Source organism: Dromiciops gliroides, chromosome 6 (genome assembly GCF_019393635.1).
Source record: "Dromiciops gliroides isolate mDroGli1 chromosome 6, mDroGli1.pri, whole genome shotgun sequence".
Classification (NCBI taxonomy): Eukaryota; Metazoa; Chordata; class Mammalia; order Microbiotheria; family Microbiotheriidae; genus Dromiciops; species Dromiciops gliroides.
Window position 1 is genome coordinate 38,181,953 of NC_057866.1, and position 27,070 is coordinate 38,209,022.

General features: G+C 40.0%; 1 protein-coding gene across 1 annotated transcript; it reads right to left on the reverse strand.

The window, feature by feature from the left end:
• Positions 1-306: 306 nt before the first annotated feature.
• Positions 307-24,572, reverse strand: EIF3M (eukaryotic translation initiation factor 3 subunit M). The gene is made up of 11 exons (XM_043970384.1): positions 24,415-24,572; positions 15,372-15,504; positions 13,690-13,828; positions 13,376-13,499; positions 13,120-13,214; positions 9,270-9,353; positions 8,446-8,545; positions 7,482-7,563; positions 1,847-1,990; positions 1,007-1,067; positions 307-494 (listed from the first exon to the last, which is right to left on the reverse strand). The coding sequence occupies exons 1-11, from the start codon at positions 24,454-24,456 to the stop codon at positions 374-376; spliced, it is 1,125 nt and encodes a 374-aa protein (XP_043826319.1). The 5' UTR covers positions 24,457-24,572; the 3' UTR covers positions 307-373.
• Positions 24,573-27,070: the final 2,498 nt, after the last annotated feature.

Below are 27,070 nucleotides of genomic sequence, written 5' to 3' on the forward strand. Positions count from 1 at the left end.
AATGCTTCCTTTATGAGCAGTCATGTTATTTGGCAACCTTCCCTCCAAAGACGAAATTCTGATTGTGTGTTTAGAAAGCTTGATTCCTTTCTTTTCCTCTCCATAAAATCCTTCCCTTTCAGGTCTTGATGCTCCCATACCTCAAAAGAGTTACTTCCAAAATGGCCCCTTTCAAGAATAAAACTTATAATAGAGATCAACAAAATGGTTTCCTTTACGTAATTTTTTATTTTTGTTCCTGAAATTTCTGGCATAGTATTTTTTAACTTGAAATTTGAGACAATAAACTTCAAGACGGTATCAAAATTTGTTTTAGAATGTTTTACTATGATTTAGAATTTTCTCTAAAGAGAACAAAATCATGCATAAAAATTCAGGTATCAGAGAGACTGAGAAGGCTGTTTTTCACTTGGTTCAAGTTTTGTTTCCAGGCGTTTAGTGTGTCATACAGTTGTTGCCATTGCTGTTTGCCAAATGTCCGATGTGTGCTATGACTGAAGAATTGAAAGAAAATGTTAGCAAAATAGTCTGTTACATTCCAACTTTAATGTTCTACTCTTACTAAAGGCAAAGCTGAATATAAGAAAAGGCAAATGTATACCCTCAAATCAGACTAGACTTATGGGGCATTATATGTACATATGAATATATGGTGCATACACATATATACATGTATATGTAATGTATACATTTAAAGTCTTCACCATATTGACTGCAGACCTTCTACTGCTCTGTACAACTATATAAAGCAGACACAAAAGTCATTAGTATTCTTGCCAATGCTGGGTCATTAAATGAAATGTGCTGGAAAATAAGACTCTTTCATTAAATAAGCTAATCACATTCAGTCTGAACTTTAATAAAAATTATGATAAATAGCAACTATTTAACTACAGGCAACTGATAGGAACAATGCCTTGCTTCCAGTTAAAATGGTAAACAGAGTTAAATAATTAAAACACATTAAACTGTTCTCCAAAATATTGCAAAGAATTACACATCTTACCTGACAACTACTTTTTTCTGTGTCTGGTCAATTTTGCAGTAGACCATCTTAGTTCTTACAGCTGAAAAAAAATTTTTTTTACATGGTTTATTTTAAGGAATACTTATAAAACAAACAGGATACACACTTCAATAAGTACTCCATTAGAAACCTTTATATATGCTGAATTAGCATAGATTTTCTAGTGTTTCTAATATTTTTTAACAAACCGAACATTCCAAATTAATGGTAATCAAAATAATATAAGGCAGTTAAGAATGAAGGTCATGCATGCATCCTGATATGCCAATCTATTAATGCAATATCCAGTATGATTTTTATGAACTGCTCCCTTTTACAAACACATCCTGTCTTAATGACAAGAAGAAAAAAATGACTAAACATTCTCTATGAATTATTAGACTCCAGTCACTGAGAGCCATTTAGGCAATCTATATGTTTATAAGCTTTTTCTTTATAAATCGATCTTTGCTGAATTTGTGTTTGGAAACTCAAATACATATATGGACATGTGTAAAAACTGAAAACTACAGATAGCCAAACATTTAGTGGTCTTAATGCTGCTGAATCGCTTAATATACCACTTTTCAGGGAACAAGAACATAACCTGTAACATGTACAGGCTAACTGTGTATCCATCAGTTTTTGATTGTTTCAGGGCATTATGATTTAATGTGTGGCATATCTGAATCTACACAAAACAATGATGTCATACCAAGGGTCTACAGTATTAATAGAGCTAAGCAGACTTGTACACAATTAGAGCCTTGCTTTGAGGGTTTCCCAAATACATCTAAAGAGCCAATCCTCTCATGCTTAGGTAGATCTAATGGCCCCTACCATCAATTACAAATGCTTCCACATCATCGGCTCCAATCTGAAGTTCTTGCTGCATTGTGTCAAAAGAGATTTCTTTATTTTCTACTGCCATTCCCATAAAAGTAAGGAGTCTCATTTTCGCCATATTCTGTTCATGCAACAAGCCTGAAAGATAAAGAGTATTGAAGAAGACCAATGAGTATCAATTTCTGACTAAAGAAGCCAACACTTATAATTAAAAAGGGAGCAGCTAGGTGGTGCAGTCGATAAAGCACGGCCCTGGAATCAGGAGGACCTGAGTTCACATCTGGCCTCAGACACTTGACACTTACTAGCTGTGTGAGACCCTGGGCAAGTCACTTAACCCCCATTGCCCTGCCAAAAAACAAACAACAACAAAACAAACAAACAAACAAAATAATTAAAAAGAGAATATTTGTAGTTAAGCATGAATTATGCTAAAATAACTTGAAGAGAAAAATCATTTAACATTTATGAATTGTTTCATGTGGGCAAATCACTTTACAGTTACTTTTAGTGATTATTACAATCCCTATGAAGTAACTTGTATTAAATAACACCATGTTAATACCAATTTTCATGCAAAATTACTTTTTCTAGAGATACATTTTTCTTGCAGTGATAGACACTAGCAGAGACAATCACATAACGTTAAAGAAAGTGAATTATTTCCTTTTTAGGTACTGAGACAATTAAAATATTTTCCTGTGGTAGTTACACTTAATAACAATATGTTCCACTTGATACCCAGAATGCTCTTCCAATCATTACTCATTAACTTTTATGCTAATCCCATTTCTAATTTCTCATTTTAATAATTTTCCTTGCTTAGCAAATGTAAAGTAAAATATTTGCATCATTAAGTTGTTGGTTGGGCAAAATTTTCATTTACATGCTTCTTGAAGGCTGGACACTGAGAGAAAGAATTTATAGAGAGATCAAAACACAATAATTAGTGCCACTTTCCTTTCAATTAACACTACCAAAAGCTGAAATATATACAAGTAGAGTTGTTCAACCTGTTCATTTAATGGCCAATTAACATGCTGCATCCTGCATTCATGTACAGTACTTAGATTATAAAAAGACTGGTGCCCTAGTCAAATATTTGCTCTCATCTTAGAGATGAAGAAAACAAGGCTCAAGAAAGTGACTTATTCAAGGTCATGTCAGGGCCTAACAGTTAGATACTGACAGCTACAAATAGCAAAGGTGTGTACACTCTAGGTATTAATATCCAAATTACTAAAGGGATAATCTTGTATAAATGTAGGGCTTCAAAAAGCCAGAGATGAGAGATGACTCATCATGAGTTTTGCCAAGTTACAAAACTAGTTAGTGCAACTGCTTGTATGAATCAATACATTTTATAAGACACAAGTTTCCAAAAATGAATCTAGGATTCTTTTGCCTGCCTCTTTTCTCTTGGTCATTTGTTAAGTACAAATAATAGCCCTAGTGTCTTCAACATTTACGGAGCCCAGTTTGTTTAAATTCCCTAAAAAAAAAAAAATTTAAAAAGCAGTACTTCTTCGGGCAACTTGTTAATTCAGATATTAGCACTCTGAAAATATTTAAGTTTGAAATTTATAACATTCCTACATTAATGGAGGATCAAGGAAGCACATTAATACAGGGCATAATCTTGTGTTAATTAGCTATAATTATGATGCAGGCTCCCTATCTGGCACAGATTCAACAAAAACACGATCATCATAACTCAAATGAATGAGGTACACCAGCAACTATTGCTAACTGGGCTTAATGGAAATCTACAAGCATCAAAAAATCAATTAGTGCACATTAACCCTAATTAACAAATGCAAATGAGATGCTGATTAACTCTGAAGCAAGAAGGTAGCAACTGAATAACATCAGATTAAATGTGGACATGTTAGGGCGATTCAGTTGACACAAGATTATGCTACTGTTGGCCCAAGTTGTCAGTGTTAATAAAACAACAAATTCTAACTGATGCCACCTGTAAGAATCTACAAAAGCTATCCAATAAGACAGCTTCTTCAACCTACTAAAATTTTCCATCATTCTCAAAGACCTACAGCTGCAATCTTTAATGCAAGTATTTAATAAAAGAGCTATTTCAAAAAATTGGTGTTACATCTTAACTCACATGTAGTCTGTCTTTTACAATTAAATACATCTCCCCAAAGATATGCTTGAGACAAATAAAAATTGATTTGAGACAAATTCCAACAAATGGCAAACTTACTAATAGATTTCATTACATTTTAAGAAAAACCCGTGGAATTCTTATATCCTTTCCCCCTAATTATGATGTTTTCTTGTCTAACACACAAATGTCCCTATATTATCCACATTCTATATATATAGTAGAAACCCACTAAAGGCATTTTACCTAAACAGTGTCTCAATAAAATGGGAATATGGCTATGCCAAACTAAAAAAAAAACAATTTGTTTTTTGGAGCTTAGATCATACACATTTTAAAATATCACTGAAATTGCTGCATTTTAAAATGTATAACTACCACACACTAACAAATCCCAAGAGACCAAAGTTCTTTTTTTCCCTAGAAGAAATCAGCTGGTGATTCTGATAGTTTTTTCTTTTGGGACAAAGGATTGAACCTTTAGCCTTTCGAACTATCCTCAAAAATCAACTGTTAAGCCAGTGCAGTGAGTGTAAAGGGCCACATGCCTTGTGCTGTGCTTTGTTATGGAAAATGACACTATTTTCAAAGATGAAGTCACAGTGTTTGGTGTCATATTTCAATTTCAAAGTTATAAAAAAATCTAATTTTATGGAAACATTTATTCATTACTAATATGTCAAAACCTTAATGCAGTAATAAAAAAATTTGCATCATTGAGCAATTTCTGCATTGTCACTGACCCCTGTCCTACAAAGCTGCAATATAGAGAACGTAATTTTAATGCATGCAATAGCTTATGAACCAGTGCTCCTTTGAAACAGTCAATTACACATCAATGGGGGAGTGTCAAAGTGTTAATTACTACTCCTTTTTTCCATAGTGTGTAAATAAAGAGGTGCTGACATTAACATTCCATCACAGAGCTTCATGCCATGAAACAAATTAACTGGGGCAGAATGTGGTTTTCTAGGTCTAATGCACCTGGCAAAGCATTACTCGCAGAGAAACACATTTGCCTCTACTTTATCTTATTGTACCTTCAGCCTTACGTTTTGCTACTTAATCAGCAAGCAGAAAAAATTTAGAAAGACACCTCCCCTCAAAAACAAATAAACCCTTTCCCTAATTCCTTTCTGAGTGTCAAATTTAGAAGTAATAGAAATTAGCAAGTGTGCAAATAGAGGCTGATGGTGTGATATGGGGGGATTCCAAAATCTTAACTGTGCAGGCCTAAAACGGGCAGGGACAGTAACAACTGCACTTATTCTAAAAGTATATGCTTATGGATGGGGGGAAATGGAGAGTAATCCTAAAATCTTACTTCTGACCTCTGCAGATTCCTAGACCAAGTAAAGCAATAAAAACCTGAACCCCAAACCAACAGCATTCTCAAACACTCCAGCAGTTTTAGAGAAACAATCTATGAAAGCATTTTAAGCACTAAGGTGGTCCAGAGTGTTTTTATTTAATGATTTGCGGTAAAGTATTTTGCACATGAATTTTGAATAAATGACTCAAAAACATGCCTCAGGAGAAAATCAGATCTCCACGGACTACATTCTATCCATAGAAAAGAAACCTGTCTTCTTTAAAGTCTAAGTAAAAACAACAGTTCCTTCACAGTCACAAATCACTTGACAATTCTCCCTCTCCGTTTTCTCATCTGTAAAATGAAGGGGTACACGAAATGATCTAAGGTTTCTTCCAGTTTTAAACCAGTGGGGCTCAGGACAAATAGAATTTCTCCAAATAAGAAACAGATTATAACTGGTTTTGCATAATCTCCATTAGTTTGGTCTGCTATGTATGTTCTGAAGTCAATAAATCAAGGACACCAAGTAACATACTTAAGGATAGAGACTGAACCTGTGCTTTATAGGGAACTCCTGGGTGAGAAGACTCTGGGCAGTGAGGTCAATGACTTGCTCAGGGCCACACAGTCAGTTGGTCACACATCCTTGATAGTTCACTACTGATGACACCACACGGCATCGCATAAATTCACAAAAACTAGGTACCTGGCACATGACACCTTCTAAATGTTCACTGATTAAAATGGGTGACAGTTTGCTTTCACTTGTGCTATAATAATTATATGGATATGATCAAGGGAGAAAGAACTGTTCAACAAATTGCCAACAACATAAACATCTATGATGTTAATGATGAAAATTGCTCCACTCAGTCTGTTTTTATAAGGAGTATCTTTATTTCCTTTTGAGAAAAAATTGTTTAGTCTAATGTTTTTTATTATTGTTAAGAAGTCAGCTTATTTCTACCTAGATGAAGATAAGTGGCCTTATGTGTGCCCAATGCCAAGTCAGGTTAGTATCTTCTCTGGAAAGGCTGCTGCCTAGTACAGAGGTGGCAAACACACACTCCAGGGTGAGGCCCAAGGCATGAACCAGGTTATAATGTAATTGGGAAATGTTTAACACTGTAGAAACACACAAAGCCAAAGATACTGTGACAGCATGGGATCCTTCTAACTGATGTCTCGGGTCTAGAGTAACAAGGTCAGTGATCTGCCCAGAGTCATCCTGGCTCCCCCAGGCTGCCTCCTTTATCCAAATGACCACTTGGAATTTCAAGAAAAAGGTGATATGGTATCATTAAGTTCAGTACCTAAACTTTAATATTCTTACTTTAAAATATGCCCATCATTGTGTGACCCTGGGCAAGTCACTTAACCCCCATTGCCCTGGAAAAAAAAACCTTTATAAAAAAAAATATGCCCATCATGTTAAAAGGTTTTACATGCACATCAAACTTAACCCTAAATAGTGACCCTCCAGGAAAGTTTTTAAAAAAAATACTGGCAAGCTATTTCCTCAGGATTTCAGATGGGTAGATTGTTTCATTCTCTCTAAATAGTTAATCTTTCAATCTTGACAGACCTGAAACATCCTGTTAAATAATAAAAGGAATACTTTCCTTTAACCCTCCATTCTCAGTTAACACACTCAGACAATGCTGTTCAGCATCTTTTCTCTAGGATTGGCTTTGGTCTTTACTATTCCTCCTCACAGATCCTTTGTCATTCTGTGATGGTTGGCCCAGGATCCCTGGTCTTTCCAAAGCCTTCCTTATCACTTTCTCAACATAACTTCGCTGCAGCTCTGCTACACTGATAGCCCTGTATTCAAAGGTAGTATTTAAGAACTGGAAGACTCTGAAAGACCACCCAGTTCAATCTGTCATTTTATAGGTCAGAAACCTAAGGCCCAGAAAGGTAAAGGATTTGTCCGAAGTTACAAATAGTAGAGGGAAGGGGCCAAAGCCCAGGTCCCCTGGTTCCTCTGCCAATGCTGTTTCCATTAATGTCCACAGACTCACCTCTTCTCTGTATGCACCCTTGAGGTGGGGTGGGAAACTTTTTTCATTCCCAAGATCAGCCCCAAAAAGTGAGACCCCAGACAACAAATAGTAGTAAAATGACAATATACCCTCTATCCCATTTCTAATAACAAAACAACAACAACAAAAAACCTTAAAACTTACCAAGAGAATCAATGAAGTCTTTATTATTCTGGTAAAACTTAACATATGATGCCAATTTAGCGCTCACGAAAATGGTTAAAAGCTAGATAAATGGAGAAAAACAAACCTATGAGATGGTAAAAAGTACGTAACAGAAAACCAGCCACGACATATTTCTAACTATTCCAAACTAATTTTCCTTATTTCTGGTAACAAAAAGTAGCACAAGGCTCTTAACATGTTCCTCTCATTTGCTCTGAGATTTCCTTTAATTACGAGACAGCAATAATTCACAGTCAATTCTCAATTATCCCTGTTAATGGGGGCAACTGCACAGATATCACACTAACAGGAAATAATCCAAAATTCATTCAAACCTGCCCTTGGAAAATTTGATTTAATGAATTCCAAAAGATTTCTCTCACCAATTATGCTTTATGTTCATATTAAGTGAAGCGAGTTTCTTGAATATATTGTTGCTACTGTTGTTCAGTCCTGTCTGACTTTTCGTGACCCTGTGGACCATAGCATGCCAATACTGTGCTCCATCAACCTAGCTGCCCCCAAGAAGCAGTTTCAATATACATACTTGCTTAATACTGGAAGATGGGACAGTCAGGGAGGTGACTGGTGGGGCAAAAGCTAACCTATATGTACAGTACATGTTTTTTCCTCTCTTCCACCAATACCCCTGTGTTCACATTTATATTTAATGTTTACTGATAAGAAACAAAGTCAGATGTTATTAGGGGATGCAAACTTTATGATCAACACATTTTCATGTTAAAGAGATAAACTACTTGGGGCATCTAGGTAGTGCAGTGGATAAAGCACTGGCCCTGGAGTCAGGAGGACCTGAGTTCAAATCCAGCCTCAGACACTTGACATTTACTAGCTGTGTGACCATGGGCAAGTCACTTAAACCCTCATTGCCCTGGAGAGAGAGAAAGAGAGAGAGAGAGAGAGAGAGAGAGAAACTACTTACATCATGAATAAGCTCCCCTTCCAAAAACTTGACTGGTTTTAAAGTAAGAAGGTGGTCAAAAAGGAAGGCATTTGGATCTTTCAATGCTCTTACGATACACCTAGTGTGAAAACAAAGCATCTTATTTTTAATGAATCCCCTTGGTATTTTCACAGCTTTTTGCAGAGTAGAACCTACTTTGTTTTATGGCATCAAAGTGCTATGGCACAGCAAATGGGCAAAAGCCAAACACATAAAACCATGGAAGACACCAAGCAAGGAGGTCAAATGGAAAGACAATAAACTGAGTTCATTAGGCCCAGAGGCCCAATTAAAGAACTCAAATAGGTCTGAGGAGAAGCATTCCCAGGTTGGGGCCTCTCCCTTCCAAGTCACATAAATTATGACTTATTTTGAAAACACTGACTGCCAACAGTTAATGTGAACTTTAGAGTGTTGGCGAGGTACCAGATTTTTCTGACCTTCACAAAGCATACTCATTGGGAAGATCTTGGAAAACTCATTGATTTGATGGGTCCAAACGATTCAGAAGAGCTCCTATCAGCTGGGAGTGGCTGGAGTGGGTCTTAATCCCATACTACTGGTACATGGATCATAGCTCTCAAATCTCATGTGGTTCTTTCATGCAGTCTCTGCTGTTCAAACAGCTCTTTAATTTCTGTCTATATATTTAACTATTCTAGACTCTATGAGAAATGCAGCAATATGACTTCTAGCTGTGGTCACAAATCTAGCACCAGAAAGTACCTGTGTCACTAAATAGTGAGTACAACTGTCTTACACAAAGGTTTTGAGGGATTCTTCTGAATGGATCTGACAATTACCTGTGGGCATCAACCCGAGCTTGTGAAGCATTGTCCTCTGTGTAACTTCCTAACAATTCCACCATGACTTTTGAAGCAGTGTCACTATGAAGAAAGACATTTTGTTTTAGCAAGTCTGAAAAATGATTATAACTATAATCCAAATATTTCTATAACTTCATTTTTGTTATAGGGGATCAAGTTTAACCATCAAGAAGGAGCAAATTAGCTTGATTTAATTTGGACTCTTACAAAATGTATACCTTCACTCTTGATTTCATTCTCTTTAACTGATCAAGCACCAGTAAGAGAAAGTTTTTCCTAGCTAGAAGGAACAGCTTTTTGTTATTTACTAGAACACTTTACATATACACATCTGGATTCAATCAGGGAAAAATAAGTAGGAGTTATACCACTTATTTCAAAGATGTAAATGCTATTCTAAAAAAAAACACCAAAGTAAGGTTTGCCAGAGGTCTTTTTCTTTTCAATTTACAGTCAGAATTTGTACACTGATTAAAAAGAGAAAATGTAAATGTAGTAAAAAGGATGCTAGGTGTCATCCTCCAAAAGGGTAACAGCCATTTAACCAAATAACACATCCTGAGTATAGTGCTGTAGTGCTGGTGTACTGGATAAGAGTGCTGGGCTATGTTGCCTTGGATGAGTCCTTAATTGTTCTGAGTCTCACTTTATTCATTTCAAACAGGGATGATGATAATGGCACCTTCTTCTCAGGGTTCACTGTTGAAGACTAAATGAAAATGTAGGCAGAGTTCTGCAGACCTTAAAGTGCTAAATAACTGTCAGTTGTCATTATTACCAATACTCCCACTGGGCTTTTATTAATCACTAGTCACCTTGTGGCATCACCACAAAAAATGGGCGTTGTTTTGCTAGACTGCTTCACCTAATATTAAAAGATTTTCCTAATGTATCCATTCCACTATAGTTCATCTAATCAAATGATAGATTTGTGAAACTCGAGCTGGCTTTCCAAAGAACATAACTTCATTTCCACTCTTGCAACAAATAGTTACAAATCTAATTATAAAGGGATGCTCACCTAACAAGCTTCTGAAATATTACTCTATGAGGAACAGTCAAGTTCAAAAGGCACTATTCAGGAGATAAAATCCACTTTTAGGCTTTCAGGAGAGAGTGAGTCTTCAAACATTCCTTCTCTGGTTAAACTTTTTAAGCAGCTTAATAGTTCTCACCCAAGAGTCTACGGAGAGCTGGAAGGGGTCTCTGTGTGATCTTGTCCAAACCGTCAGTGTACAGAAGAAGAAGGAGAGGCTCATACAAGGTAACTTGCTTATACCATGGTCAGTGGTAGAACTGGGACTATAACTCACGTCTTCTGACTCCTAGTCCAGTGCTCTTTCCTTTCCTATTTCTTGGCAAATGGGCTGACTCCAGAACTGGAGGCTAGAGTAGTCAATGAGATCATCCATGGCTTCTTCATGGTCCAAAAGAGACTAAGTCCCTTTCTTTCTTCACAGATCAGTTTCAACTGTCATGCACAAGGGTGTGTGTATGTGTGTGTATGTGTGCGTGTGTGCGTGGGTGTTTTCTAATCACCACCATGCCATAATTTTGACAGTGAGCCCTAGCTGAATTGGGAAGTGAAGGTTGGAACTCTGGGCCAGCAGTCTTGATGGCAACACTGGAGTCAATTATTTACTAATTTTATATCATGACATACAAGAAACTGAGAACAAACTGGCTCAGAAAGAGCTCTGGACTACAAAGTGGCAGCATCTAGTCAAAGGTAAGCCCACTGTCTGTGATGAAAGCATTCATAAAGGACAGGGCATGATGAATTAAAAAAAAAAAATTCTAATCTTGAGTCTTATCCATTAATGGTTCTAAAAAGCTTGTGTGCTTTTAAATATTATTATTACTAATGTACCTTATAAGTTAATTTATATATTAATTGTTATTGTACCCATTTTGGTAGTTAAGTATTTATTATTAATTAATATCAGTAAAATATTGACTGTGTGTCTCCTTAACTTCTCATGGTCTCAGTCTACACTGTCCTAAGAGGAAGAGCATATGCACATGTTCAGAGCCAAGAGAGCAGGTAAAGAGGAGGCCAAGAGAGGCATGACCCTGCTGTAGCCAAGGGTTTTACCCTCTTTAGATGGAGGCGGGTCATTATACATTGATCTAAGCTAATTGGTTAGCATCATTCAGTTCTATTGATTGAGATGACTTGAGGGTGGTCTAAATTAAAATTAACTCTAAGGATGACATAAGGGAAGAAACCCTTGCTGAAGGACAAAGGCAAAGTCCAGTATCTAGGTGTATTTTGATCCCATCTGTTCACTGAGCTAGACAAAAAAAATCTATCTCCATTTCTTTTGTTCCCTTGGGTTTGTCCCAGAGAAGATTTGCTGAGGTTCCCCGAGAACTGGACTTTCTGGAGTGGGGGGGAGGATAAAGGACTGATCTTTGGTCCCCCCAAGAAATCCATTATTAATAATTTTTTCCTCATGCTGGGGTACCTTAAATTATGAAAATCTGAAGCTCACAAAACATGGCTTTAAAGACTACTAAAGCAAAGGATTTCATTTATAAATGTTTGTGTTCTTAATTACCTTCTCTACACTGTCTCTACTGACTGACATCTTAAAAACTCTAAGACTGGAATGCTACTATGAGTTTCCCAGCATGTTGTAGATGGTGCCCACGGACGCAGGAGGATGAACCAGGTCATGAGTGCAAGATCACTGCTTGTTTTCTTTTCTGCCAAAGAGGGGTAACTGCTCTGAAAAACCTTCCAATTTTTTAACTTTCAAGATAAACAAAATTCCAAAGTTTCCTACGGATTCTGTCTCATAGGCTGTCTGCAAAAAGATTTACATGACTTTAACTCAAGTAATATTTAATTAACCCATCCTTATGGAAACAGAGGGGTAGGGAGGCAGAACACTGCTGTTCCTACTTGGTCTTTCAGCTACAAGAACCACTGTCCAAGTGTATGCTGAAACTGCCCTGAAGACCAGTTTTCAACATAAATGAATAAATAAGCAAATGAAGTCATTTAACAGACTGCCATGGGTGATAAGATTTCTGGGCAGTCAGAAGTTCATGTGCTTTCCCAATCCCAGGTTTTTCTTTTGAAAATGAAAGGCTACCTTTCTAGTGAAAACACTACATATTAATCCCATTAAATTGCACCCAAACTGTCATTTCTAGATATGTTATTAAGTCAGTGGTACTAAAAACAACAAAAAAGCCAACATTCTGGGTGTGAGAAATCTGCTGGGTTCAAGACTAGACTTAGAATTCCCAAATAATCTTTTGGGAAAGCTTAAGAGGTGCCCATTTAGCACTGTCTACCACAGTTTTGTCTTAAAGGTACTGTTTACACAAGAGACTTTGATTGCGTTAACTTTGATTGATGGACCCCCTTTGCCATTAAACCACAGAGATAGCACTACCACGCACCAAGACATCAAAGCCCCGCTAAATAATAAACTTGGCATAAAGCTATGAAGCTTGAGGATTAACATTTGTACCATTTTCAGAACAAAAGCAAAAGTTTAACTTTTTTTAAAAGTTTAAAGATTGCAAAAAGATTCCACTATTAACTTTACAGTCATCTTTCTAGAATGAATTGTTTAACTTAGAATTAAACGAAGAAGCTCTTAAGATACCAATCTGAACAGATGCAGTGAAAAACTATGTTCAAACTAAGTGGGGTAAAATGCAGAGAGATTTATGGCAATTTTGTGATTTAGAAAGTGGAGCTGAACTACTCACCCTTCTTAAATGTTATCCAATATACCTGTCTATAAAAAGACCCTCACCCACCCATAATCCCTGAACAATTTTAAATAACTTCATTAGCTCTGAGTACCTCTTCTTGCAGTCCACAAGTGCTTCATAAAGTAGCCTCAAAAGAGTATGTTTTTTTTCAGTGTTGAGGTTCCAGTCGGAAATCCATTTCCGAACCTATAGGAATGAGAAGAGGTTCAAAACTGACTATACAGTCTAATACAATTTCATAGTTTAAAAGAAATATCATTTAGCACTTCCAACCTTTTTCTTCTTAGAAGTAATTTAAATTACTATTTTTTTTACAAGTAGAAAGACCACTCTGTGAAATAACTTACTTGATCCAATTCAGTTGGAATGTATTGGATGGCACCACAAGATGCTGCTACTTTAATAAGACTGCAATAGACTGTATATCTTACAGGGGTATTCTTATCCATTCCATGGAAAAGATTGCTCAACCTAGTCAAAAAGAAAAGATTAAGACCAACAACTACTAAAGATTAACTTGTATGCTTTCCTATATGTACAATGTTAATCATTTATGCCTATTAAATATCAATAGCAATAATATAATTTCCAAAGATCATTGTACAAGTCATACTGTGAAGATATTTCCTCAAATCCCAGCCTTCTCTAAATTTTTGCTTACAATTGCAGCCTCAGGGACGGACGTTCACCTTCCCGAAATTTAACCAGCTTTTCACACAGGCTTTCAATCAAAGCTTCTTGCTTGTCAGGCTCCAGGATCAAGAGGAGGGATACAACGCTGTTCATCACACTCTCGACATCTATATAAACATTAGTGGTGCAATCAATTGTGATACAATAGTGCTAGTGCTTTTGCTAAAGGAGTATTTATGTGTAAGTGTTTTGATAGAGTAAAGACCTTTAAATAGTGTTCCAACCTGTAAAAAGGTCTAATCTGGTTCCTTGTAAGCCTATACCGAGAAAGCTGAGATTCTTTTTCTTCAACATACTGAATCAAAAATGTAATCTTTCATCACCTCAAATTATGCTAATTTTTTGAATTTACAACATTCAAAGAACTGGATGGAGATATATATGTAATATACACATACACATTATATATATACATATATATATATATACACACACACATACATTTATACATTCATATGTAAATATCTGATAACTAATCAGCTACATATACACATTTCACTGGCATGCTAGTTCAAGTGTAAGTTATCTGTTAGATTTGTATAATTTCTCAGGCTTTAAGACTTTATTCATTTAATAAAAGATAGTTTAAATACTTCCACAAGTTTATATTACATATGGAAAAGCCAACAAACCAATAAAAAGCAATGTCAAGATGAAATATAACTGGGAATTGAATTATAAGTGGGCCATTTCCATTTCTGAGTATGTATTATAAGCTTATACAATACAATCACAGACTGAGGTCAGCTGCTTTAGAATTTTTCCAGTTTTCATAATTTTCCTGTTTTATAATAGTAAAATGTTTAGATCACTGCAACTTACTTCTAACGAACCTGAAAATACTTAGGTATTTGTTCCTCTAATATCGGTTTAATCCAGGAGAAAGGAAAAACATCCTTTAGCTTTCTTTTGTTCAAACTCACTTCAAGACTGTCCAGTAGTAAAGGTTTGGGGTTTTTTGGTTTGTTTTTTGTTTGTTTGGATGCACACTTTCATCAGTGTAGGTAGATCACTTTCACCAACACAGCCTAGCAACACCTCTGTAGTCCAGTTTTAGAGAATCACCTCAGACAAAGGTTAACTGCAGCATGCCTGTGGCTCAGTAGCTATCACGTACCTCAGCCAGGAGTTTAATTTACGTTTTCTGGCTACGTCTCTACTAGGGGACACTACCTCTCCCACAGTAAAATACGATGCCCCTCTGAGAATTGAGTAGTATTGGACCCCGTTACCACAATGTTTGTTAAACTAATGTAACTTGAGGGGCAGGACAGAGTCAAGGACTGAAGCTTCCTTGACAAGAAATGGTGTAGAATATGGGAAGCTGAGCTGGAGAATGATGGCTAGAGGTATTTAGACCTTCAAATAGCGGCCAGGTTGGAGACCACACTTAACCAAAAGGTCAAAGAAAAAACCAAGGCTGATGGGGGCCAGTTCTCAGGAGGCTGGCCTACCATTACCTTCAGTGGGCTCAGGGACATTTTGGGGGAATCTGGCCATCACAACTCAACTGCAACAGTATAACAGAAATTATAAAATAGCCACCACGAGACATTTAAATTATAAGTTTCCTATTAATAACAATGACATGCTTAATGAAATGGTACCTGTGAATTTTCTACAAAGAAAAAAGGAACACCAGGGACAAACCTTTATCATCCTCTTTTAGACAAACATCACATGCTTCAATGATCTGAGCTAAATCTACATGGAGTCCACCTTCAGAGTTTTCTTCTGAGATTTCGGCTCCTTTAGATTTCAGGTAAGCTCGAAGTTCTGCAGCCTAGCGACCCGAAGAAATTGTATACAGGATTTATATACATATAAATAAATCTATATTCCCACCCACGGATACAGATCTATACAAACACATACATATTCACATGTACACAAACCCTTTTAAAAAACAAGTCTGTAGTTATTGACACCCCCCAAACTCCCCAACAAGCCCCATTTCAAAATCCTGCAGTCCCAAGTAGTTTTCCTCAGGACGAGAACACTATCCCCCACCCCCCATCTCTAAATAAAAATCTAACTACAATCAAATACAAAGACAGAAAACTATTTCAAACTCTGAGGAACTCCATGACGACCCCCAAAGTCTTCAAAGCTGTACCAGGTTCCCCTAAAGTACTCTGCATATCCTACAAGCAGAGACTTTAAACTAGGGGCTCTTAACGTGGAGCCTATGAACTTAAAATTTTTTTTAATGCTTTGATATTTTAATGAAATATTTTGATATTTTAATATAATTGGTTTAATTTTAATCTCAAACATTTCTGCCTTTAGAAGCATTATTTGGAGAAGACTCTGACAGTCTTTGCTTTAGGAAGACTACTACATTCCCTTCTACCACGATAATTTCTCTTCTCACTGAGGCAGTTTCATGACACAGCAAAATTCACTAACAAAAGGGGGAAGGGCAACCAGTTTGACTTGGTAAAGTTAAGGGATTTTTTTTTAAGTATAGAGTAACAACGCTGATAGGAAAAGGATCCTATTAGTGAATTTTGTTATTGCCTTTTTTTTTTTGGTGAGGCAATTGGGGTTAAGTGACTTGCCCAGGGTCACACAGCTAAGAAGTGAGTGTCAAGTGTCTGAGGCTGGATTTGAACTCAGGTCCTCGAATCCAGGGCTGGTGCTCTATCCACTGCACACCACCTAGCTGCCCCTTGTTATTGCTTTTACAAATAATTATTCTTTCCTTCTACCAACAAGTATTTATTGAGCCCCTACTCAAGGGCTGCATTAGACTCTTTAAGAACGTATGGCTCTTTTATATAAAATAAAAAAACAAAACCTATACTTATGTGGCGGCTCATCTCATTAACTCTCAAGTGAATAATGCACCAGGAACAATGCATTGCTAGCCTTAGAGGAGTCTAGAGCTAGAGTGACCTTTTTCCACCAAGAAAATCCCACTTAGGCCATCTCTCTGTAATCACCGCCCCCATTCTCCAAACACCCCCCTTGTCCCCAATCTAGGACTTACTGCCCTTTTCTTCCTCCTACCCACCCAAGTGTTGCCCTGGAGTCAGTCACTATCCTATCCTACTCGGGCAGAGTTCTCTCCTTGCCTTCTAAGACAATAATGATCTAATCTACTTAAATTGCTGAACCAGTGTGCTAATGAGAGTCGGCTCTTAAATAGACATGCCTTACAGCTTTCTACAGAATTTGCTTTTTACTTTGGGCCTTCAATTGCTAGTGCCCATCCTATCAAACTACCTAGTATTTAACTCTGTGCTTATTCTGGATATACTGATACATGTACTACTTGTTTCTCCCATTAAAATGTTCCTTGTTATTAAGGACGGTTTCATTCATTTTATTTGTATTCCTAGAACTTAAACCTAGCACAAATTGGTGTTTAATACTTGAGAGTTAATAACTAAATGATTAAAAAACTACTTAACAAATCCCTGTTATACTTACTTGTATATATTAAAATTAATGTATAAACCCATTTAGAGGAAACTGGTATTACAAATTCAGAACTGATGGAGATAGATATAAAATATACACACATACACATTTATATAATAATACAAAGACACTTTTGAAAAAGCTACAACCTAAGGATATATTTTTTAAATGACAGCTCCCTTAAGAGTTTGATGATTTCTGTAACATAGAAAATACAGTGACAAATACAATGTCATCGTGTACCCTAAAGGCACTTACAAATAAGCAGGAAAAAGTTTTTTGTCGCACAGAGAAAAACATTTGCCTAGATTATACATTTTTTGTTTTAGTTAAAAAAAAAAAAGATGAAGTTGAATTGATGAACCCCCCCCCCTTTGGGCAGAAATCGAGACCTTTAAATTAATTGACTTTTTTGGTGGGGGGGGTGTTGTTGAGGATTCACACTTCAGGTAATCGTCAGACTAGTGGAAAGCTTAGGTCCTCCTTCCAGCTTCCAAGTTTCTATGATTCTAGAAAGCCCTTCTTTCTGATGGACACTTTCATCACCTGAACGCAACGCCTAATTTAGCAGCTTAAAAACAAAAACGGAGTTTTCACTGTTAAATGGGCAAAGCGATGACCACCAATGTTGTAATTATCCTCCTAGATGTCCCCCAGGCACCTGAAACTTAACATGTCTCAAACAGACGAAACAATCACATCTAAACTTCCCTACTTTTTTGGAGTGAATCACAAATCTCCTACTCACCTGGTCTGTAACCTCAGCCATGCTCGACTCTTCCTCACCATTTTAAAACTGTCAAGTCTCATCTACTCTACCTCCATACCTCTGGTTCTCTCCATCCATACTGCAACCACACTAGCTCAGGCCCTTAATCCTTTTCATGGTTGTTCCTGCTTCCAGTTTCTCACCTCTCCGATCCAGAGTCAAACAGCTGCCAAAATAACCTTCCAGATGCACAATCACATCATCACACCCTGCATTATGTTTATCTCTGTATCTACCACATCCCTGGTATTGTGCAGGCTCCTTGAGAGCAGGTACTGTATTTTGTCCTTTTCTTCCCAGCACCCAGGACAGTGCTGGGCACTGTGGCATTTAATATGTGTGCTGCATTATCACAATTTTTGAATTAGCATTTATTGGACTCATAAAAATAACACAAATGCTATACCCCACATGAACATTTTCTGTGAAGCCTTGTAAAAACATTTCTTTACTAAATTTGGCCTATTTTACTTTCAAACTGGCTTGAATCTCAAAAAGGCTCACACTACATGGCTAGACTATAGGAACATGGCTATAGATAAGGAGGGAAGGAGCAGGGTGCAGAAGTTCAATCTACAGAACTGCTGCATTTTTGTCACAGGCAAAGAGAATCAACCTAACTGGGAACGTCTTCAGCAGAGCTGAGAATTTTCATTTTGTGGGCTGCATCCCTTTCTGACATCTCCCTGGCCCTCAGGTATTTAAATCCTAAGTTGGAAGATATTTCTACATTTCTCTTCCTTTTTCCAGTACAGAGGGATTCAAAGAAACATCAAGGGATATAGAACTACAGTCATAAAATGAAAGTATGAGTCTTGGTCTTAAAAGAAAAATTAAATTGGAGTGAAACTAAAAGGTAATCAGGCTACAAAAAACAATCTATTCAAGCTTCTATGTATTTCCCATTGTCTAACATTAGACAACACTTGGCCAGTCAACACTTAGTAAGCACTTACTATGCTAAGAGCTGGGGGATACAAAGAAAGGCAAATAAACAGTCCCATGAGCCCTCAAAAAGCTTAGTCAACTCTACTGGGGAGGTGGGGACACAACAACATGGGCCTAAGAAATAGGTATAGAACGTGTAAAAGGAAGGTGTTGGGGGGGGCCTGCTGCTCCCCTTCTTTAGCTGGATTCCTATGAACCCTGTAAGAACTACTGCAGGCAGACAGTTTTGTTCTTAAGATGGAGGAGAGGAACAATAGGCAATGGGGCCCCATTAGTAAATGGACCAGTAATGAGTGAGCTGTGGGCAAAACATTGTTTGGAGACCTAGAGATTGAAAAAAAGCCTTTAGAAAAGCATGCCCAACCAATGAAACTGGTTAAATGGGCAGGCTGGAACTGGGGGGAAGGTCGATACGCTCTTACCTCCAGTTCCAACTCTAGGCTGTTATCATGACTGTTCCATATACTGAGATGTTTCTCTTCCTGCACAATTAGCTTTCTGGACACACTGCCTGCTACCTCAACTGCCACCAGACCAGAAAACACTTAAAAACGAATGGAAACCATGATGTAGTCCTGTTCCCCTCAAGCCAAATGTAAGGATGGCCGGGTGGTCAATTGACTAGTTCCACGAATACTATGTAATTGTGATACCAAAGGAAACTATGTCCCGATACAAATTGTATTATTAGAAATGGGCAAACTACAAGCTGTATGGGGTATCCCTCAGGTGTGAGGGCTTGCTCACCCACCTTTGGTTCTAAGCAGCTGTAGCATGTTTGGCAGTTGCACTTCTGTAAAACTGAGATGGGCCAAACCAGGTTGAGGCCCGTAACCGACAGGCCCTAAGACGACTTTGCCTGGCAGAATGGTTGCACGAGAACAATTTGCTTCGATGGTTACGCACTGTGGAGCGCTTAGAGCTTTTAGACACTGAAGATTCCACGACCATCCACTGCATCCCGGCCACCCTCAATCTTATTTGTGTCCTGCTCTTGGACTTGGATGACTCAGTGAGAGTGCAACTCTGCCTCACTGAAATCCAGATTCAAGAATAAGCCTAGACCTCATCCTTTGACATCACCCACCATCTTTGAAAATGACGGACGAACAACAACCACAAGTCTGTGGTGCTGAGAGGAAGTTCGAGGGGATTATTATTAGCTGGAAGAGCAGTAATGGGGCATTTGGGAAAAGGCAGCAGCTAACTCCTTAAAGTGTTGGTTTGATCTCCAGGAATCACACTAAGCAATATTGCTTTATGGTAAGATTTTATTTGCCTCAGGAGACAGAAATAAGAGCAGTGGGGCATATTCAGGCTTGATGAAAGGAAAAACCTAATAATTAATTATCTAATAGAGGAAAGGACTGCTTCAGAAGGCAATGAGTTCCCCAGAGGTCTTATGCAGATATAGGTTAGATGTTATGGCCCAAGTCATACATACATACTTTTCTGTTCACATACTGATTTTGTCCAAATAGAATACATGTTCACTGAAGGCAGGGACTGATTTTTCTTTTGTTTCTGTATCCCCAGTGCTTTGTCCACAGTGCACCCTTAAATGTTGGTTGGATTGAAGTGCCTCTAAAGTTTCTTTTACTGTCTGTGATTTTGTGATGGTCACAGTCTGACTTATGTGAGATATATACTAGAATACGGTCCAAACAAATCAGAAGATACTCACTTTTTGTCCACATGTGAATCATTCTCTAGTGTTTATTCAATGGACATGTAGTTTTCACCTGTCATCTTCACTGGCCCCCAAGTGAAGTAAATTGGATCAATCAAGGAGTTTAAAGCAACAAGATACAAATCAGGATTTGATTAATCTTCCTATTTTAGAGATGGGAAAATCATGACTTGATTTAGAAATTATATTATGATACTAAAATATGATCACAGGACTACAGATTCAGAGAAGAAATGTACCTTAAAGGTCACCTACTCCCTCATTTTAAGAGGTGGTATTTCTGCTTGCCATGGGAGACCTCTCTCTGGATTCTATTCCATTAGCCTTCTCTGATAGCTTATCCCCTCTCTACCCTCTATCATCCATACTTTCTGATCTTTAATCTCTTGTCTACTGGTTGCTTCCTACTACCTACAAACACACACCCAACTTCCTCAGCCTCAAAAAACTCTCACTTGATCCACCTGTCCCTCCTAGCTATGGTCCTGAATCTCTCCTCCCTTGTCCCCACAGGGCTCAGGTCCTAGTTTCTCTCCTCCTTTCTCACTCTTTATTATTTCATCTGGTGATCTCTTCAGTTCTCCACGGACAATTATCATCTCTCTACCTTTGACTCTCAGATCTACTCATCCAGTCCTAAGCTCCAGTCTCACACTTTCAAACACCTATAGCTGATATCTCAGACTGGATGTTCCACAGACATCTTAAGCTCAACATGTCCAAGCTGAACTCATCTTTCCCCTAAGCCTTCCTCCTTCCTAACTTACTTATTAGAGTCAAGAGTACCACACCCTTCCAGCCCCCCAGGCTCAGAATGCAGGTGTCATCCCTTTGTCTCTTCATTCTCCCAGCCCATATATATTCATTCTGTTACCCAGTCTTGTCTAGTGCTCCTTTGTTTCCTTCTACGCTCGACACTGCTGCTACCCTGGTGCAGGCCCTCCTTCATTACTTCATGACTGGACTACTGTAACTGCCTACTGGACAGTCTTCTTGACAAAGCCTCTCCCTATTCCATTCCATCCTCCACTAGGCTGTCAAAGTGATCTTCCTAAAGTACAGGTCTGACAATGTCACTTCCCTCCCCACCCCACTCCAGGAATAACTATAATACTCTCTGTTTAACTTTTTAAAGCTTTCATTACTTGGCCCCCTCCTACCTTTATAGTCTTTTTCTATCTTATTCTTCCCTCTCCCGACATGTAAATCTGTCACCCAGTGACACTAGCCTCACAAGACAGACTAAGAGTTTTCAATGGCTGTCTCAACCTCCACCTCTCTACATGAAAATCAAAGCATTTAATGGTACCCTAACACCAAACAGTAGCAGATATGAAGCTCATTTGTTTCATCCTCTCACCCCTATTATATATGCCTTTTTTCTCAACTCCACTGCCCATAGGTTTTCATTCTCTCCTGCCAGTTGGAATCATAGAACCCCAGAGTTTGAAGGAAGCACCAATGGAATTTCATTTTGCCTTGGATACAAATCTTCTCTGTTAACCCCTAGCTTCCTAAAACAATTCATTACTTAACATTCTAACTTCTTGTTAAAGGCCAAAAAAAAGCTTTAAAACTTCAACTTCATCATTTCTTTTAGTTTTCGGTCTATGCAAGGGATTTTCATGGGCACCTACAAAGCCAATAATACTGGAGAATTTCAACAAGGTTCAAATGAAACTATTCACAGTCAAAGAGTGTCATTTTATCTTAAATGTACATTTTGCCACCTGAAAATTAACTCTTTACAAGGACAGGACAATCACAAAATAGTTCTTCAAACAGAAAACCCCATTTCCTATCTCCTTTCTGCTGCAAAGGCTGTCCCCCACATCTCTAATGCATTTCTTCCTTACACTCATGTCTTTAAAAATAGCTTTAAGGCTCAGGGAAGTCTCAGTTTCTGGCGTCTCCCCTGTCTCCCTCACTTTGTGTTTTACTTTTTTACATATTGTGCACCACAAATGAGTACAAAGGATCTCCCTTGAAGTCAGGGACAGTTTTATTTTTGTCTCTATTTCCCCAGCACCTAGCATTTAATAAAATGACTGATTAAAACCCTTCAAACATAGGGATAAACACTAAAGACAGGCAAGCCATAAAAATACACAGTTCACATAGATCAAAAAACTTCCCGAACCTCAGATGAAGATCTTATAAATTAACACATCAAAAAGTACAAGGTGTGACTACCCGGAAATAGTGTAAGCCAACAATATGGACAGTGCAATTCTGAATAGTGTGCAATTATTATCTATCTACATCTGTATTTATATTGCTACATAATCTATATCTATAGTAAAACTTAAAATTGCCCTAAGATTGGGGCGCCCTGTACCAGTGGCACAGCTTACCCCTTGCAGCCAAGGTTTCCCTCCTGCAGCAGCTACTGGGAAGTCGCTTAACCTCTTGTTGCTTCCAAACAACAGTACTGTAATTCTCAGTTACAGAGAAATTGTAGATCTGCTCAGAAAAGGTAGTTTCCATATAGGATTTTGGATGGAGAGTTGGAGTCGACCTTAATGATTGTGAGGTCCAAGTTTCCATTTTAAAGATGAAGAAGCTGAGGCTCAGAAATGTTTAGCTACTTGTCCAAGGCCACACTGGATGGCAAACTAAACCCAACACGTTTAAAACTGAACTCATCTTTCCCCCCAGACCCTCAACCCTTCCAAATTCCCCTGTTACTGTTGAGGGTACCACCATCCTTCCAGTTCTTCAGGCTCACAACGTAGGTGTCAAATTGGATCCCTCACTGCCCCCTCCATCCACTCCTGCCAAAGTTTGTTGATTTCTCTTCTCTGACATTGTCAGTTACCACCTTGGTCTGAGCCTTTCTCTCTTCGTGCCTGGATGTGTTCATAGCCTGCCTTCCCACACCAGTCCATTCTCCAAGATGAAATATAAATTCATAACCTAGAGCTACCCACTCCCCCTTTCCATTCTTTTTATGCCTTGTAGCCTGCCACTTCCTCTTCCCATTGTAGTGACAATGGCCTCCCGGCCTGTCCCAGGAACAAGACACTCACTTCCATCCGTCAACTTCAGTCATGCCCCCCCAAGTCTGAAATAACTCTCCCTCCTCGTCTCCCCCACGAGTCAGTTCCCTCAGCTTCCTAACACGAGTCCCACCTTGTACCAGAAGCTTCTCCCAACCCCTCTACATTCCAGCGCCTTCCCTCCGCTGATCACCCCCCATCTATCCTGTCCGTAGCTGGTCAGTACAAAGCTGTCTACGGCGTCCCCCCTCTTAAACTGGGGGCTCTTGGAAGCAGGGAGGACACGCTTCTGAAAGGCCCTGTCCACATGTCGCTGTCACACCTGGCGCTTTGCTGTGGGCAGACACACCCCCTCCCCGGACCCTTTGGGCCCCCCACGACGCCTCTGGCTCCAGAGCTCCGCAGGGTCACCGGCTTCCTGGCTAGGAGGGAGGTCAGACACCATCTCTAGTCCAACTTTCCCATTTTACAGATGAGGAAACAGGAGGCCCAGAGAGGGGGCGTGACCCGCCCACGGTCACACAGCGAGAAGTGGCAGAGTCAAGACGGGAGGCCGAGTTCTCTGTCGCCAATCCCGCGTGGGGCTCCACTCTTCTCGCGCGGACGAACACCAGGGCTCGCTCGGAGAGGCCCCCTGAGCCCCAGGCCGCCGCTGCCGGTCCGTGTCCGAGGGCTCGGGTCCTTATCCAGCCCCACAGCACTCCACACCTCACAATCCCCGTGCGCCGCCCCCCCCCCCCGCCCCAGGCCTAAAGTCCCGCCGGGCCCCGCCTGGCCAACCCCGGGCCTATCGGCTTCACCGGTTCCCCGCCTCCGCCCGCTCCACGTCTCCCGTGGCCCCGCGCGACCCCCGGCGCCGACCTGGTCCTCCTCGGTGATGTCGATGAAGGCCGGGACGCTCATGGCGAAGGCTCCGGGCGCCCGCCGCGGCCTCCGCTCGCTGCACCACGCCGACCGAAAAGAGGCCTGTCGTCCGGCTCCGCCGGCGCCAAGCCCTTCCGGGTCACTGCGGAGCGTGGTCATGGGAGCTGGAAGAGGCGGGGCCGCGGGCCCGGGAGGCCGCCTCTCCCTCGCGCGGGACTGGCGGCCTGGTCCCGCCCTATCGGGGCCGGACCCCTCAAGGCCCAGAGCCCGCAGCTGCCCCGCCCGGCCTCTCTTCCACAGCATCCCCTCATAGCTACCCAGAGTAGGCCGAAGGCTGCCGCATGTCCGGGCTCCCCCTCCAGAGCCCCGGAAACGGCTTCTGGCCCTGGCCCGCCTCGTTTTGGTCCATGCGCAGAGCGCCTCCGCGGCCCCTACAGTGACCCCTCCGGCGATCCGTCCGTCCTCCCCCTCCCCCCAAAGCTGCCTGGCGCGCAGGCGCGAGGTGGGGGTGGACACGTGCAGCCCTGGACGTGAGCTGCCTGGCGGAATACCTGGACCCGAGAGGCTTGGAGGGCGGACTTGTCGGAGGCGCTTATCAATTCTGGGCAGGATAGGGCATAGAGGCTGCTAAGGAGGCTAATCCACCGTGTGACCCCGAGCAAGCCTCCTCAGTGCTGCCTGCCTCAGTGTCCTGGGAACAATAAGCACCTCCCTTCCAGAGTCCTTGGTGAGGATCCCCCGACATTAGCGTCTGGAAAGCGCTATGGAACCCGTCTCTTCTCCCTGGCAGCGGCGACAGACCCTCCAACTCCGGCCCCCCGTCATCTCGGCTAAAGTGCAGCCCCCCTCAATTCTAGAGCCTTCGCTCAATTATTCCCCACTTTTTCTTATATCGCTTGTCGGTACTTATTTATTTGCTTGTCTCCCCCCCCCCCACACACACCCCAATTAGATTGTGTACTCTCCGAGGGCAGGGACTGGCATCTTTGATCTAAGCGACTTCTAACTGAAATTTTAGCATTTCCTTCAACAATTTAAAAAAATATTCTGAGAAGGAGTTAATAGTCTACAGACTGACAGAGGGGGTCTGTGAAATGAAAACGTTAAGAAATCCGATAAGATAAGGACTCAGAATATATGAATACACACAAATATTTTAGAAAATAGAAAGTGTTTCCTGGTAGCTGTGACTTTTCACATATGTGTATGCAAAGGTGGTGAAAGTCATAGGGAAGGCTTTGGAGACAGCTACGCTACAGTCCCTTAAGGATCTGAGATTTCAGCAGCAGATCAAAACCTCGACTTTGGTAGCCTGGTGTGTAACATGGTGAAGACCCTCTCCCAACCTTAGCTGATGGGAGGTGAGAGCCCACACTTGTCTAATGCTGTACCCGAGTAAGTGTCCTCCGAACAACATCCCTGGCAAGAAGCCATACTGATTTGGCCCACTGCCCCTCAACTCAGTCCATGCTGTTTGGGGGATAACTAATTTTTGGGAAAATGTTTCCTTACATCAAGCCAAATCTATCTCTGCAATTCCTCCAACCCATTACTGCCTACTTTGGCCATCTGGGCCTAAATAGAACAAGTCTTCAACAACTCACAAGTTTTAGACTTGCCCTCCTTTCGGGCTTACTAGAATCAGCTAGACCTTGTTCTCCACTTAGCATAGCCTTTGAGAAGCAACGGTGATGTCCAAGTTGTGGGGGCAGTCGGTGATGTTTTTTCTCTTCTTGCAGTTTCCCCAAGCACTTGGATGGAGCATTCAAGTGGTCCAAGAAAAAAGTAAAATCTCACTGGTCTTTTAGACTGGTAATTTTACAGGCATTCATCAGCTTCTTCCAAACCTTTCCTTTTCTCAGACTTCTGCCTCAGCTACATGTTGCCACTAGCTTTACTCAAACTATAGAAGCCACTTACTTAACTCCTCTTCTATGCCTTTATAGTAGAGGTGTCAAACATGTTGCCCTTAAGGGAGGCCCACAAACTCCCTTGTGCTAGCTAAATCATATTAATATGTAATGGGAATTATTTAACAACATAAATAAAATACAGTAAAACTGTGTGTTAATATTACATTTTGAAACTAAGTCAATATGCTATTTGCTGGGATCCTTGTGTATAGATTGTTGTTGTTCAGTTGTGTCTGATTCTTTGTGATCTCCTTTAGGTTTTTCTTGTTTGCCTTTCCTTCTCCAGCTCATTTTTACAGATCAGGATACTAAGGCAAACAGGATGAAGTGACTTGCCCAGGGTTACATAGCCATCAAGTGTCTAATTCCAGATTTGAACTCATGAAGATGAGTCTTCTTGACTCTAGGCTCAGCACTCTATCCACTGTGCCACCTAACTGCCTACTATATACAGATTAGTGGCCCCCATTTCTATTTGAGTTTGACACCACTGTTCTACCCCATTATCCCTTTCTTCCTTTTCTCTAGTCTTTGTTAAAGAGGTGGTATTTTTGACTGATACTAACCCTTTATTCTGGTGTCCAAGTCCCATGTCTGTTTCCTTTTAGACTTTGCCCCTTTGGTCGACCTCCCCTTTCCCATCTTCATATTTCTTTATCTCTTGGCTCCCTAACTACCTACAAATATTTCCAAGTCTACAACCTTAAAACACCTTTCACTTGACACTACCAGCCTATATC